Source organism: Hemitrygon akajei, chromosome 12 (genome assembly GCF_048418815.1).
Source record: "Hemitrygon akajei chromosome 12, sHemAka1.3, whole genome shotgun sequence".
Lineage (NCBI taxonomy): Eukaryota > Metazoa > Chordata > Chondrichthyes > Myliobatiformes > Dasyatidae > Hemitrygon > Hemitrygon akajei.
The window spans coordinates 23734636-23751770 of NC_133135.1; the positions used below are offsets into that span (position 1 = coordinate 23734636).

A 17135-nucleotide genomic window follows, 5' to 3' on the forward strand; every position below is an offset into this window, starting at 1 on the left:
AAGTCAACAAAAGGGGCATTCACTTGAAAACCTGGGCAAATATCTTTTAAAATCTGCTCATTTTGTTATTGAATTTATTAAAAAACAGGAATGAATTTCAAACGTCATCTCTGATTTATTATTTTATACTTATTAGGATCCGGGTACTTTTTTTTCAAGATGTTTACATGGTAGTTTGTAATTATTTTATCTTCAGTGTTACGGTTCGCCCTCTTTTTCTGTTTCTGACTTCTCTTGTTATTTCTTTCACACTTTCAACAGTATCAGATTGTGCTACCTGTATGTTCAAAAATAATAGAAAATGCTGCACACAGCAGGTCAAGCAGCATTTGTGGAAAGAGGTGCAGAGTTAGCATTTTAGTTTAAGGAATGGGGTGAAGGGATTTTGACTTAAAGCATGTACTCAGTGGCTCTTCCACGGAAGCTGTGTGACCTGATGAGTGCTTACAGCAACTGTATTTTTTTTTCTTTCAACTGTTGTACAATTTGCGTGTCTGGTTTATGTGAAAACTGACCGAGATGTCTCTTTGGTGATGCTCCAAATGCTTATGGGGTGGCTTTGCCAAGCACCACCCTCGTGTTCAAAGTTCAAATTAAAATTATTTTCAAAGTATGTATATGTTACTGTATACTACTTTGAAATTCATTTTCTTGCAGGCATTTATAGGAAATAAAGAAATACAATAGAATTTAATGAAAAGCTGTGTATAAACATACTGACAAACACCAATGTGCAAAAAGAAGACAGACTATGCAAATAAAAATAATACTGAGTGCAGGTGGAGTCATAATCAGAATTGTATAGTACAGGACCAGGCCTACCAGCCCAACTTGTCCTTACTGGCTGAGGTGCCTACCCAAGCTGGTCCCACATGGTTGTAGACTCGCTACCCGGGAAACAAACTATGACTGAGTAACCTATCTATGCCTTTCATGATTTTATTAGCCTCTATAAGGTCACCCCTCGACCTCCTTCACAGGAGGGAAAATAGACTCAGCTGATCCAATCTCTCCTCATACCATCAAGTTCCGAGGTCCAGGCAACATTCCAGTGAATCTTTTCTGCACATTCTCTGTTACACAGCGACCAGACCTGCATACAATCCTCCAACCGCAGTTTCACCAACATCTTGTACAATTGTAATATAACGTTCCAACTCCTATACTCAGTGCCTTGGCTGATAAAGGCAAGCATGTCCTGTGCTATCTTCACCACTCTAGCTAATTGTGCCATCACTTGTACCCCTGGATTTATGCTCAACAACACACCCCAGTGCCCTGCCATTCAGTTCCTACCTGTTTTATCTTCCCTAAGTGCATCACTTTACACTTCATTTGCTCAGTGGCTTTAGTCTCACTCTTGGTCTTCAAGTTCACCCTTCTGGAATAAGAATAGGAATCCAGGGCAAGGTTGGTGGTCAGCTCTATTTGTTTTTCTTCTCCCAAACATTCTCCATTGTTACCTTTTATCCAGGTAGGTGTCAGATTTCTTGCTTAACCACAATGAAACATATAGTTTATTTTAGATGCATTAAGTATTTGCTATTCATTGCTTTTGACTTAACATGTAGTGGCCACAAGCTACTCATCTAAGAAGAAATCTATATGAAATTGGGAATAGAAAGGGATGGGTTCTGGAGTTCATGCCAGTATCCAGGAACCCAGCACTAGGTTTTATTCAATTTTACACATTGGCTGCAGAGCATTATTCTTCATCTGTGTATCACCTTGCCACAGTGATAGGTAGTTGCGATCCTAGTAATTATATATTAGTTTTAAAATAATGTCAAGTTTATTGTACTTTTTTAATATCTTGGACTACACAGCTGCCACAAAATAACAAAGTCACGACATTTGTCATTGGTAATAAACTGGATTCTGATTTTGGTTTCTTGGCAGCGTTAACTATTTGAGCTACATTTAATATTCTTTATGTGACCTTGTATTAGTTATAAAGGCAGAACTTGTCCCATTTGCAGTTACTGTGTTAGTCCACCATTTACTGTGTTAGTCCTCTCTGGTGTCTGTCTTTTGTGTTCAACCCAGCATCAGTCTGTGTGGGGTAAAGTTAATCAACTCCCATTGACCAATACATCTCAGAACTCTTTTTATAAGTTTACACTTTTTAAGAGTAAATAACTACTCTTAAAATGCTAAAGCTAACATTACTAAATATATCTCACTAGATTAAGTAAAGAATTGTGTGATACATGATTGTGATAAGAAAAAAAAAACCAAAACTATAATAAAGCTACCTTGCCCACCTTCTAAATCTGACTCCTCATCTTTTTTTCACCAGTCCTGCTGAAGGGTCTTGGCCTGAAATGTTGACTGTATTCTTTTCCATTGATACTGCCTGGCCTGTTGAGTTCCTCCAGCATTTTGTGTGTGTTGCTTTCTCTTGTTTGTGATAAACTACCTTGTATTGTTTTAGATTTTATGCAGTTTATAACTAATTGGGCCATATATTCCATTATATTTAGCTCATACATTAAACCTGGAAGAAGCTCATCTGGAGCTGCACATCTCTAAGGGTAGATCAGACCTGCCTGTAGTTCCTTTGCAAAACTGTCCAGGTTTGTCTGCAGATCTCCCCCTCAGTGATTTCCTTTCCATGTCTATTTAGTTCCTTATAAGGCCATGTACCCCACTCAATTAGCCTTGTGTTATCAGCATTCATCATAAACGGTTTTGCCATCATCATCTTGCAAAGTTCCTACTCTACTGTAAGTTCTGTAGTCAAACTAGGCAGACTAAATTACATTCATGGATAAATATTTTTGTGAATGAAAGCAAATTTATTTTTTCACATCTTCTTCAACTCTCACCCTAACTTAAAAAAATACTTCCAACAAAGAACTTGTGGCCTCAGAGAACTCCTGGTTGAACTTTGATCAATTGTCAATCAGTATATGGTGAAAAAAGAGTTAAATACACACTTCCTTGAAAGTACTTTCTATGCCTAAGATAGTAAAATATAATTTGATATGATAGAAAGATATCACAACCTGGATGATATTCAGGCTTGAGCTGACAAGTTACCTGGCAATATTTGTTCCATGTTGCAAAGAAGGCCATACAGCATCTTTGCTTAGAAGTTTGTATAGATTCAACATGTCACCTAAAACTTTGACAAACTTTTATAGATGCACAATGGAAAGTATCCTGACTGGTTGCATCATGGCCTGCTATGGAAACATCAATGCCCATAAATTAAAAAAAAGTCCATAAAAAGTGGTGGCTAGATCATAGACAAAGCCCTCCCCTGTATTGAGCATATTTACAAGGAACACTGCCACAAGAAAGCAGCATCTGCATCAGGACCCCTTCCATCGAGCCATGCTCTCTACTTGCTACTGCAGTTGGGCAGGATGAGTAAGTCCCACATAATATACACACAATGCTGGAAGAACTCTGCAGGTCAGGTGGCATCTCTGGAAATGAATATACATTCGACATTTGGGCCAAGACCTTTCATCAGGATTGGAGAGGAAGGGGGAAGGTGCCAGAGCAAGAAGGTTAGGGAAGGGGAAGGAGGACAAGGTAGAAGTTGATAGGTGAAGATGGGGTGGTGTGGTGTGGGAAGAAATAAGAATCTGTGAGGTGATGGGTGGAAAAGGCAAAGGTCTGGATAAGAATGAATCTGATAGAGTGAACCATGGCAGAAAGGGAAGGTGGGGGAGCACGAGGGGAGGGTGAGAAGAGATATGAGACCAGAGTAGGGAACTGAGTAAGGAGGAAGGGTATGGCAATAGAATTACCAGAAGTTGGAGGAATCAATATTTATGCCATGAGGTTGGATGCTATGTACGTGGAATATGATGTGTTGCACCTCTAACTTGAGAGTGGCCTCATTGTGGCAAAAGAGAAGGCCATGGACTGAAGCATTGGGTCAGCAATGAGGATGAGAATTAAAATGGTAGGCCACTGGGAAATTCTGCTGTATTTGTGGATGGAGTGGAGATGATTGACAAAGTGGTCTCCTAATCTATGTTGGGTCTCACCAATATAAAAGAGGCTGCATCGGGAGCACCAGATAGAATAGACAATCCCAACAGACTCTCAGGTGAAGTGTTTGGGGGTCCTGAATGGAGGAGGTGAATGGGCAGATGTAGCATTTGGCCAGTTGCATATTTTAAGTGCCAGGAGGGGGATACCTAGAAAATAGAGGAGGTGCAGGTGAGGGTAGCATCAATGGTTGAGAAAGGTAAACCTTGTTCTTTAAAGAAGGAGGACATCTCTGGGTGAAAAAGTTGTTGCGAAATGGTATTCGTATCAAAATTCAAAGTCATTTTGTTATCAAAAACCTATACTACCTCAAGATTCATTTTCTTGCAGGCTGTTTACTGGAAAATAATGAAATATGATAGGATTTATGAAAAACTACACACAACAAAGACTGACAACTAATGCAAAAAGGAAAACAAATTGTGCAAATTATAAAAAAATAATATTGATAACATGAGTAGTAGAGTCCTTGAAAGTGCATCTGTAGGTTGTTGATGTCCTGGAAAGAAAAGCCTCATCCTGGGATCAGATGTAGTGGAGAGGAAGATGAATGGGAAGAGGTACAGTCAAGATGAAGTCTTGCACTACTAGGTTCAGGAACAGGTAATACCATACAACCTACAGACTCACTTTCAAGGTCTCGTTCCAACTTGTTCTCAGTATTATTTTTATCTCCAGTTTGTCTTTTGCTGATTGGTTGTCAGCCTTTATTTATATATAGTTTTTTGTTATTAGTGTACAGTCATCAGGCTCCTGAACCAGCATTCACCTCAACACTGAACTGATTTGACAACCTTCAAGGGCTCCATGACTCATGTTTTAATATAATTTGCATAATTTGTCTTCCCTTTTACATTGGTGGGCTGGCAGTCTTTGTTATGTGTACTCTTTCATAAATCCTATTGCATTTCATTATTTTCCTGTAAACAGCCTGCAAGAAAATGAATCTTAAGGTAGTATATGATAACATTTATGTACTTTGTTCACAAAATTACTTTGAACTTTGAAATGAATACTATTTCACAACAGCTTTTGCCTGACTTTCAACATCAGTTCTCACACAATTAATACCCTTGGGTGGCAATTGACTAGCAATGTAATTGAATCAGGGAGTGGATGAGATTGGAAGGATAGTCTTAATAATTTACCACGAGACTCCCCCTTCTTATGAGGCTAAAGACAGGAATTTGGTGGTCTATTTGCCATTTGCCTGATATGCAGTAGCTGCAACGTTCGGCTTTATATAGGTTAAAACCTAAATAGGTTATACTGTATAGGTTGTGAGTGCCCTTTCTCCTGCTTTCTGTATTGACTCATTTTACCACTGCAGAATATACAACAGCAACTCTCCAAGCTTCTCAGCTTTGTAGCATTCTTCTATCAAAAGGACAAGAGTTGGATTGCATTGGGAATGCAGTCCAACACACATCATTTACTCAAATATGTCATTGCGTCCTGCAGTTCTCTGCGAAATGCCTCTAAAAACGCCATTATCAATAATACCAGAACCATTTCAGAAGGGCCATCACTGCTTAATCATGTCTTTAATACACTTTGAAAGTGTGGTATTTTCATTCAAGCAAGTGAAAAGTGTGTGAGTGTTGGACTGTGACAAACTGAGAACTTGACCTTACAATGCTTGTATATCTAAATACTACGAGCCTGCTTTCTTAGTGCCAATATGGCTAGGTAGCAAATTATTTAATATGTAAACCCACCAGTCTTGTAGTAAAGATAAATATTCAAATTTGAAGCAAAAGTTAGAACAGCAGTTTTAAAACTAAATTTGCACTGTTCAAGTTCAACCTGCAAATGATTAAGGGTGTGAAGACTTATGTGACTGAACCAAGATAGGGTCAATGGCCTTCCTTGTCTGTAAACAATCATTAATTTAATTATTTCCCCCAATGCCCTAATGGTTATCATCAAAACTGAATGTCAAAATTGACTTTTCTCTCATCTGTTTAAACAAAAAGTGCACTAACCAATTCACTGGAGATAAATACAGATAATTACACTATCTGACTGCCTAGTTTTTTTCTTTAGTGTCGGTATGGGTGATGGATAAATGTCAGATTTTTGATTAAAGTTCATTGATGTTAAGAAACAGGTTCTTTTCATATAAAGCACTATAGCTTTCTGGAAAGGGAACAAAAGACTCAGGAAATGTTGACGTCATCCTGCTGGGCATTTGGAAGATTGTGGCAAAGTTTATGCAAAATTTTCTGCCTCCATTCATACCAGCTGTTCTAGTTTGATTTGCATTGCTTATAAAGCTGTATGTGTTGCCAGGAATTACATTTTCCACACAGATAATCTTTATTGCAGGGAAGTAAAGTAAAATATGCAGAAATGCTATTAGGCAGCTCTTTACAGATATATCTGTAGAATTTATTTTTTATTATAATTCTTTAGTCCTGAATTCACTCAGTGGCCACTTCGTTAGAAACAGGTTTGAACCCGGTGTGATCTTCTGCTGTAGCCTGTCCATTCCAAGTTCGATATGTAGTGCATTCAGAGATGCTCTTCTGAACACTGCTGTTGTAAATGCGTGGTTAATTGAGTTACAGCTTGAACCAGTCTGGCCATTCGTCTCTGACCTCTCTCATTAACAAGGCATTTAGGCCCACAGAACAGGGTGTTTTTTTTTTTTGTTTTTTGCACTATTCTCTGTAAACTCTGCATATTGTGTGTGAAAATTCCAGTTTCTGAGATACTCAAACCACTTTTGCACCAACGATTGTTCTATGGTCAAAGTTACCTAGATCACATCTCTTCCCCATTCTGGCATTGGACCTGAGCAACAACTGAACCTCTTGACCACGTCTGCATGTTTTTATGCATTGAGTTACTGTCCCATGATCACCTGATTAGATATTCACATTAGATATACCTAATAAAGTGGCCACTGATTGTATACTCAGTTTTGCATGAATATTCCCCCTTTAATGAACTTCTCACTATTGCAATTGGGAAGAGAGAGTGTGACTTAAATGTGTGATCTGGACCACAGTTACATTTGGTCATCAAATATGCTGTCAATTTATAAGTTTACGGTTTATCTTCCCAATGATGATGATGCAAAAATGTAAATTGTATTTTCATTGTATGTTAAATTCAAAGTGTTTCTTATTATTGTGTTTGCTTTCCAGGTGGTTTTTTGAAGCATTACGTTACCCAAAAACCTCCAGATCAAATATTATTAACGGGCTTCTGATGGCAGTGATATTCTTCCTGGTGAGAATTGCTGTCATGCCCCCCTACTATAAAAGAATGATTTCCACATTCGGAACAGAGGCCTTTGACAAACTTGGACTAAAAGCACAACTTACTTGGATCATTGCTAGTATTTGCTTAGATGTTATGAATGTAATGTGGATGTATAAAATTGGAAAAGGGTGCCACAAAGTTCTGCTTGCCTGCAAGAAGGATAAAGCAGAGATCCAAGAAAATGGAAAACAGCGATAGAGGCTCCCTTTTACTGTGTCATCTTCATTTTTTTTACTATAAGGTACTTGCAGTTGGGGTTCTGTACACATAGCCAAAAATGTACTGTTTCAAAGTACTGTACATATATACAGGTGTCCATTGCATCTTAGAACTTAAACTCATTAATGACCATCCAGAGGTTACATAAGCAAACTGCATATTCACTGAATGATTGATCATTTTTCTTTTGAACCAAAGAGTAAATGGAGGCATTTGAGCTACGTCCAAGTTACAACCTACTCTGCAAGATCTGTGTAAAGGCATGCTTTTAGGTTTGCACTCTTTATTCTAGAAAACTTTGTGATGCTCAGAATGTTGTCAACCAATTGTATGCCCTTATAGGAATCTTTTCTTGCCAAGTTACAATTTTTTTTCAAAACTTGCAAATGACAGCCACCCACCTCCAACAACGCTCTTCCTCTTTGGAAACTTGCTAAAGAATGATTTGCATTTACATTGTGCCTTCAGTCTAGAGAAGAAAGTCATAAGATGGTTTCCTCAACCTTGGAGAATGTACTCCCTGCAGGTTGGGAGGATCAGATTTGTCTATATACATGCAGGAATGAAACTGCTTAGTATTTTTAAATCTGCATTTCACTGTACAATTTCAGGAAATTTTATCATGAGAAGTCAGTTGATCTGCTGGTGATCTGAAAATTGTGCACAAGATTGTTGGTTATCTTAGGAGTAATTAATAACTGTGTGCATTATAATATATACTATAACACACACACACACACACACACAGAAATATTTACATGTTGAACCTCAAAGCTGTCAGTTCTACATATTCACAAAAGTTATAACCACCAATACGTAATTAAAAAAATTAATTTTGCCAAGTATTTACTGGTAATGCAGTACCATTTGTTTCTTGTTTAGAGTAGTGTTTAGGTTGAATATACATTTAGGCAAGAATTGTAGATTTTAGTAAATTAAATTTGATTTCTTTTAGGAACAACAAATAGGTATTAAAACCTTTGTTTATGTGTGCGATAGTTGAGACTATATTAAGTGTACCTTGAATTTAGCAATAGCATCTAATCCAGAGTCTGCTAGGACCTGTTATTAAGCCTGTCAATCTCACATTTTAATACTGACAAAGTCTCTTAAATCATGACCTCAACGCTCTACACACATTGGTATTTCTATGTTTACAATACAGGATTGATACAAAGATTTGCTCCACTTCAATTCTTCTCCATTGTGGAGGCTGATTTGAAGCTGTATGTTTATGAATTCTACACATGGTAGAGTCATAGTTGCATTACTAGTTAACATGAACATGGAAAGTTGGTGGAACTGTTCATACAATAGGTGAACAGCTGATGCCAGAAATCCTAATTTGTAAACAGTTATGCCAAGCAACACCCTTTTCTACTTTGTTACATGAACTATTATTTTTTTTAATTTATTGAAATTCAGGTGGGAATAACCACTTTTGGCCCTTTGAGTTACACCATCCTGCAATCCCCAAATTTTAATCTCAAGGGATAATTTACCTGCCAATCAGTACGTCTTTGGACTGTGGGAGGAAACCGGAGCTGTTGGAGGAAACCCATGCGGTCACGGGGAGAACATACAAGCTCCTTACAGGCAGTGGTAGGAATTGACTCCAGGTCGCCTGCACTATAAAACATTTTTACAGAGATTCTGTGAAGGAAGTAAGATAAATGACAGTGAACTGAATTTCAAACTTTGTTTTGATTGCACAGTAACAGGTAGTGAAGCAGCTGCTCAACTCTAGTGACACAGGTGAAATCCTGGCCTCTGATGCTGTCCATATGTGGGTTTTCTCCATCTGCTCCAGTTTCCTCCTCATCCTCCAAAAATATGTGGGTTGGTTGGTTAATTGATCACTAGAAATGGTCCCTTGAGTGGCAGAATCTGTTGGGAGTTGGTGGGAGAGCTAAATGAACGCTGGTAAGAAGGGAGCTTGATGGTGTGTTCTCAGTGGAACAAGGGCCCTGTTTCTGTCCTGTATCTCTCTTCGCCACATTATTTTCAGGTTCACTAGGATAAAAAGAATGAGTACACTGAACCTCAATGGGCAGCTAAGAATGCGTTTATCCTAAGTGAAATCAGATAGGTAATAGCCAGTATTTTTTATTTTTATATTTTAATATATTTATATTTTCCTACTCTGTAAGGTCATGTGATGCACCTGAATACTAACTAGAATCAGAATGGTGCAGTGTAGTTGTTCATCACATAGTTCTCCAAGTTATCCTACAACTCACTTGTTAGATCCATTATCAATCTACACAGATCCACCGTTTTCTGTAGCACTTTCATAGAATGTTAAGCATACTGCAGAGACATGCATCTTTAAACTTTTAAAAAGATTTATCTTAGTTTATCAAACCTTAATTTATTTTGTATGTTTTCCCTACACATCAAGTTATTGCCTGTGTCATTGTATATCTGATTTTTAAGATCATTTTTCACTATATCATATATGCTAGTTGGAAGGGTGACCTACCTTATTTATTATTACTAGAGTATGATTTTACATTCCTTTCATTAATAGCAGTACTACCTTTTCTCTTATGGTAAGTCAAGGAACACAAGAGAGTCTCAGTTTATATGAAAGAGCTATAAGCTTGTATGGGAATTTGATTGTATATTGCAAAGTTAAAGAACGCCTCCCCAGTCTGAGGGTACAGTTTATCTGTTCCATTTTAAAGCTGTTGATCCACATCCATATTACCCAGCCAGCCATTGTTGAAGTTGTGTGATTCAGCACATTTTTGAGAAAGCGTGGCCTAACTAATTTGTTGTAAATTTGATCATTTAGAATTTTAATCCCGTAGTTCAATACTTAGTTTTGTAGGCTCTTTGAGTTCCAGCGATCCAAATCAAAATATGAAGAAACTAATATAGCTTGCTTATATACCAAATTTTTGGGGAATTCTTGTACACCAAAATAAATAGCTTGTAGTTGTTTATTTCAACAACTGTTTTGAGGTATAGATATATGCATATTTTTATGATGTAAAAAGTTGAGAATCACAAAAAATTGAGGTTTAAAAATTGTTTTGATTTTCCATCACACTTTACGTTATTTCAGTTGTTTTATATTAGTCTTGGTGATGATGATTTAAGGATAGAATTTAGTCTTTTATATATGACATTGCAAAATGTTTACTTTTTCATTTGAAGTCTCATCGAAATTTTGAGCAGATCAAAAGTCACCTTGGAACATAAAAAAAAACCCTGTAGTGCCTAGTCATTTGGACAAACTAGTTCCCAGTTTGACTTCTGTTCTGTGAATTTATTAATCTCAGATGAATGTGACACTTAAGCTACCAAAGATTGCATAAGGAGAAAACTGACAGGGGTTCCTAGTTCTTATTGTTGCCTTTTCGTTAAAAGTATGACAGTTTGAATGTCTGGTATATTATTGAGATGTTCTCACTGATTCAATAGCTGGTTGAAACTTTGCTGTCCAACATCCACATGTGAATATGATATCTGTATTACAAGTTGGGGTACTATTATATCTGTGCAGTTACCCAAGCAAGAGGCAGCAGCTGATTAAGATAGTTCTTTTTATATTAAACAAATATATATATTTATAGCATAATTATTCCAAAATTCAAAGAACTATTTATTCTAATCAAGAAATCTTGAAAGGATTATTATAGTTATATTTCCTCTTTGCATGCTTTATCTATACATTTTGTTAATGAAACAGAGAGTGATATTCTTGTAAATTATTTTGAGTATGATTTGTTCAAAAGTTGATTGGTCCTGAATATCACTTACATTTCTAATACAAGCTAATATAGTGAGGCAATACCAATAAACTAATGTTTTATTAATTATATGTTCAATATAGTGAAATTGCTGAATATTAGCACAATGTGATTTGTTTTCTATTTAAAATCTATGCAAAATGTTGGCAAGTTTTTATAGGAAGGTTTTGATGAGTATGGATTAACTGATTCCAGTGGTGATTAAAGCCTTAAAAATGAAGGCAATTTGTCATGATCTGCCTAACAAGGTGGTGAGTACAGATTCTGTAATAATTTTCAGAATAATTGAATAGGTCTTCCAAGGAGAAATATCTGATGGAAAGAAGAAAGGAAAAGTGTTGATTTGAATTCCATGAACCACTATGACAAGCTGGGATAATTGGGTACATGCCTTTATTTTGTGACGTGTCTTTCTAAATGATTAAAGATTTCATATTATGAATTGCAAATTAGCATAACTTAACTTAAGAATCAGTAAATTCAGTTCACCGTATCATATGTAAATAATCATTTACATATATTTTTGTACTTATTGTGCTGTTGAAAACTTAACCTTCTGAAAATGATACCTCGGATGATACTGAAAGTATTTTATGTAGTACAGTAGTTTATTGTTTGTTTTAGCAATTTTAAATTTCTGATTAATGTTTCTCATATGATCCAGCTTTTGTTTAAGATATGAATGATTCACTGAAAGATCCTATTATAAAATCAAAATAAAGCATATGCTCTGGTTATTGGTTTTCTGTAAAAAAAGCATCAATTCCAACTTGAAATTTCAGAAGAACTCTACATGTATGGACTTGTGGATATAACAGTGTAAGAAAAACTTCCCAGTATAACATAATGTAATAGTATGAGGTATGCAACATACCTAGAAACATATAAATCAAATATGAATTATGAACACTTTTACCAGAAATAACACAACCAGAAAACACACTAAACCAAAAGAAAAGTGCAGTTCCATTGTAGTGCGAAGTGATTGTAGTGCTGCTGTTCTGAGACACTGATTAGGGTTGTGCAGGTTGTTTCAAGATCTTATAGTTGAATCTGGTGCTGTAGCTATATGAAGATGGCATGGTTGTAAAGGTGGGAACTTTGGTAGATATTGTCGTCTTATGGCAACACCTCATGTGGATACTCCCAGCAGTGGGGAGGGATGTGCTCGAGATGTATTGGGCTGCTTCCACAGTGAAGCTTCTCACATACGAATTGCTGTACTTGGCCATAATGCAACCAGTACATGTGCCTAAAAAAGTAAGTGGTTGTAGACTTCGTGATGATTGTGTCTGACTGAATATCAAGAGAGAACAAGATTATATGTGCAAAATGCTGAGATATGGGGCAATTAATGGTTTCATGATGGGGAGAGTTTCCTGTCTGGTTTATGTGATATGCAGTCATTGCCCTGATAAACTTAACATTACATTCTAAACAAGGGTTAGGAACAATGAAGCATAGAAGTATTTGTTCTCAGATCGCGGACTTTATAAACAGTGGCACTGAGTATAATAGTATAACTGAGATCATGTTGAACCATTATGAAACATGGGTACAGCTGCAATGGAATGTTGAGCCTACATTTGGCCACTATTGTAAGAATAGATTGTAGAAAACCAAAATAAGTTGCAGAAAAGTTTCAAGAAATGAGGAATTTCAAATAGGGACAGACTGTTGAATTGTTCTGAAATTTGATATAAAAAAAATTACAAAAGATCTAGGCAAACTGTATTAAGGAAAATTATTCCTATAATTTCAGACAACACACATGCTGGTGGAACACAGCAGGCCAGGCAGCATCTATAGGAAAAAGCACTGTTGATGTTTCGGGCCGAAACCCTTCGTCAGGACTGCATATTTCCTCGTGTTTGCCCTACAATTTCAGGATTGGTAATGAACATAGATTTCAAACAACCAAGGACATGAGGAAAAACTGTTTCATGTAGCAGAAATAATGATTTGGAATTTAGGACCGGCACGAGTGGAAGGAAGTTACCTGGAAAGCGGATGAAGGCAAGGCAACACAGACTTTAGCAAGGCATTTGTCAATGTCCCATATGACAGGTTGGTCCAGAAGGTTCAGTCACTCAATATTCAAGATCGGGTAGTAAATTGGATTAGACATTGGCTTTGTAGGAGAAGCCAGAGAGTGGTAGTGGATGGTCGCCTCTCTGGAGGCCTTTGACTATGGAGTGCCAAGGAAACAGTCCTAGTCATCTATATCAACTGGGTTAACTGGATCACCAATTTTACAGATGACACCAAGTTTGGGGGTGCAGTGCACAACGAGGAAGATTATCATGGTTTGCAGCAGGATCTGGATTGGCTGGAAATACGGCAGATGGAATTTAATGCAGACAAATGCGAGGTGTTGCACTTCGGTAGGACCAGCTAGGGTGAACGGTAGGGTACTGAGAGTGCGGTAGAACAAAGGGATCTGGAAATACAGGTACATAATTGAAAGTGGTGTCACTGGTTGATGGGGTTGTAAAGAAAGCTTCTGGTACATTGGCCATCATATATCAAAATATTTAATACAGGAGCTGGGGTGTTATGTTGAAGTTGTACAAGGTATTGCTGAGTGTTGTGTGCAGTTTTGGTCACCTACCTACAGGAAAGATGTAAATAAGGTTGAAAGAGCACAGAGAAATTTTACAAGAACGCTGCTGGGTCTGGATAAACTGGGTTACATAGAAAGATTGAATGGGTTAGGTTTTTATTCCTTAGAACGTTGAATATTTTGGGAAGATTTGATAGAGGTATGCAAATTTATGAGGGGTATAGATAGGGTAAATGCAAGCAGGCTTTTTTCCACTGGGGTTGGGTGGGACTATAACTAGAGGTCAGATTAAGGGTGAAAGGAGAAAAGTCTAAGGGGAACATAAGATGAAACTTCTTCACTCAGAGGGTCATGAAAGTGTGGAACGAGCTGCCAGCGCGAGTGGTGCATGCGAGCTTTATTTCAACATTTTGAATTGAATTGACTATTTCTTACATCCTTCACATACGTGAGGAGTAAAAATCTTTACGTCTCCATCTAAATGTGCAATTATTGTAATTAGTAATCATTCATAATAAATAGAACAGTCAATGTAACATTGAAATACACTCAGATCAGCGTGAGTTAATCTGTCTGATGGCTGGTGGAAGAAGCTGTCCGGGAACCTGTTGGACCTGGCTTTTATGCTGCGGTACCGTTTCCCAGATTGTAGCAGCTGAAGTAGATTGTGGTTGGGGTGACTTGTGTCCCCAATGATCCTTCGGGCCCTTTTTTTCACACATGACTTTGTAAATGTCCTGAATCATGGGAAGTTCACAACTACAGATGCGCTGGGCTGTCCGCACCACTCACCGCAGAGTCCTGTGATTAAGGGAGGTACAGTTCCCATACCAGGCAGTGATGCAGCCAGTCAGGATGCTCTCAATTGTGCCCCTGTAGAAAGTTCACAGGATTTGGGGGCCCATACCAAATTTCCTCAACGTCTGAGGTGAAAGAGGCACTGTTGTGCCTTTTTCACAACACAGCTAGTGTGTACAGACCACGTGAAGTCCTCGGTGACGTGGATACTGAAGAACTTAAAGCTGTTTACCCCCTCAACCCCAGATTCATTGATATCAATTAGGGGTTAGCCCGTCTCCATTCCTCCCGTGATCCACAACCAGATCATTTGTTTTTGCGACATTAAGGCAGAAGTTGTTTCCTTGACACCACTGTGTCAGAGAGATGACTTCTCCCCGTAGGCTGCCTCGTTATTGTTTGAGATTAGGCAATCAATGTAGTGTCCTCGGCAAATTTAATTAGCAAATGAGAGCTGTGGGTGGCGACACAGTCATGGGTATACAGGGAATAAAGGAGGGGACTTAGTACACAGCCCTGATGGGCTCCTGTGTGGAGAAGCAGAGGAGTGGAGGTGAGGGAGCCCACTCTTATAACTTGGCGATCTGACAGGAAGTCCAGGATCCAGCTGCACAAGGCAGGGTCAAGGCCAAGGTCTCTGAGCTTCCTGTCGAGCCTGGATGGAATTATGGTATTGAATGCTGAACTGAGTCGAGAAACAGCATTCTCACTTCAGCATCCTTCTTCTCTAGATGTGTAGAACAGTGGCTATTGCGTCATCTGTCAATCGGTTGTGTCGGTAGGTGAATTGTAGAGGGTCCAGTGTGGGTGGTAGCATGTTGCAGATGTAGTCCTTGACCAGCCTCTCAAAGCTTTTGCTTATTATTGAGGTGAGTGCAACAGGACGCCAGTCGTTCAGACATGTTACCTTGGTCTTTTTTGGTGCAGGGACGATGGTGGATAATTTGAAGCAAGAGGAAACTCTGCAGCGGGTGGGGGAGAGATTAAAAATATCTGAAAAAGAGTTTTGGCATATGGATGGTAGGAATATCGTCCTGGCGGAGCTCAATGAGAGTTGGCCGTTTAAATGGCTTGGCGTGGACTAGATTTGCCGAAGGGCCTGATTCTTCGTGTGTGTGGGTATATGTGCCATTTCTGTTGGTTACCGATCATGTAATCCGCGATTGGTTCTTAACAAATGGCACATATACTTCCCCCCCCCCCCCACACAGAAACGGACTAATCGCTGGATACATAAAAGGCGATCACCAACATTTCATTCGAAGTTGCACAGATGATGTTGCCTAGCTGGGTAACGAAATGTCTGCAAACTAACAAGCCAGCTCAGCGAGCCACTCAACAACATTCTCAAGCCGAGCTACAAATCTTTCCCAGCATCTTAAAGCTCTTCAGAAAACAAACTATTCAATCCTGGAATCATTTTCGCGAATCTCCTTTGAACAGGTTGCAGTTACAGCACATTCCTTCTAAGAAAAGAGGCCTAAACCTGTTCACAATACTCCAAGTGATGTCTCACCAGTGCATTATAAAGTTTCAACATTACATCCTTGTTTTTATATTCTGGTCTTCTTGAACTGAATGGTAACATTACATTTGCCATCCTCACCACAGACTCAACCTGCACATTAACCTTTAGGGAATCCTGCACAAGGACTCAAGTTCCTTTGCGCCACAGTTTTTTTTTGTATTTTCTCTCCATTTAGAAAATAGTCAACTCTTCATTGACCATACATTTCCCAACTCTGTATTCCGTTTGCTATTTCTTTGCCCATTCTCCTAATCTGTCTAGGCCCTTCTAACGTCTCTCTACTTCCTCAAAACCACCTGCCTCTCCAACTACCTTCATATCATCTGCAAACTTTGCAACAAAACCATCATTTTTAAAAAAATGAGATAAAATGTCTTGGACCTAAAACTTTGTTTCTTTTTCCAGATATGTTTGCTCTTGCAGAATACTGTCTTAAGTTGTATTGGGTCTGTGGTCTTCCTTATATGTCTCTTTCTTTTCTTTTTAAATCTTTTTATTAATTTTTAAACAAACATAAATGAAACATGAATACAGAGAGTTTCAGAGTACATAGTTAATAGTTTAAATAAACATTCAAATAGATGATAATCAATATATAATAACCTCCCACACTCATAGTAATTACGAACAAAAGAAGTAAAAAAAAAACCAAAAAAAAGAGAGAAAAAAAACTAACCAACATAACAGCATTATGTCAAATATATACAGTAGTGCCAATAACTCCATACCTCCATCCAAATAATTAAGGATAATAAAAGTGAGGTTTAGGAAAAGACAATTTAACTCATATGAAAATGTTGAATAAATGGTCTCCAAGTTTCTTCAAATTTAACTGAAGGATCAAAGACAGCACTTCTAATTTTTTCTAAGCTCAAACAAGAGATAGTTTGAGAAAACCACTGAAATATAGTTGGAGGATTAATTTCTTTCCAATTCAATAGAATAGATCTTCTAGCCATTAATGTAACAAATGCAATCATTCATCGAGCTG

The 17135-nt window shown here is 37.9% G+C and overlaps 1 protein-coding gene across 4 annotated transcripts in view; it reads left to right on the plus strand.

Moving 5' to 3' along the window:
• tlcd4a (TLC domain containing 4a) overlaps positions 1 to 11990 on the plus strand; it is a 204468-nt gene extending 192478 nt beyond the window's left edge. For all 4 annotated transcript variants that reach the window (XM_073062729.1, XM_073062730.1, XM_073062728.1 and 1 more), the window contains one exon: positions 7161 to 11990. In XM_073062729.1, coding sequence (XP_072918830.1) covers positions 7161 to 7476 — 316 coding nt within the window. In that variant the 3' untranslated portion in view covers positions 7477 to 11990. The remainder of the gene's footprint in view (positions 1 to 7160) is intronic.
• Positions 11991 to 17135: the final 5145 nt, after the last annotated feature.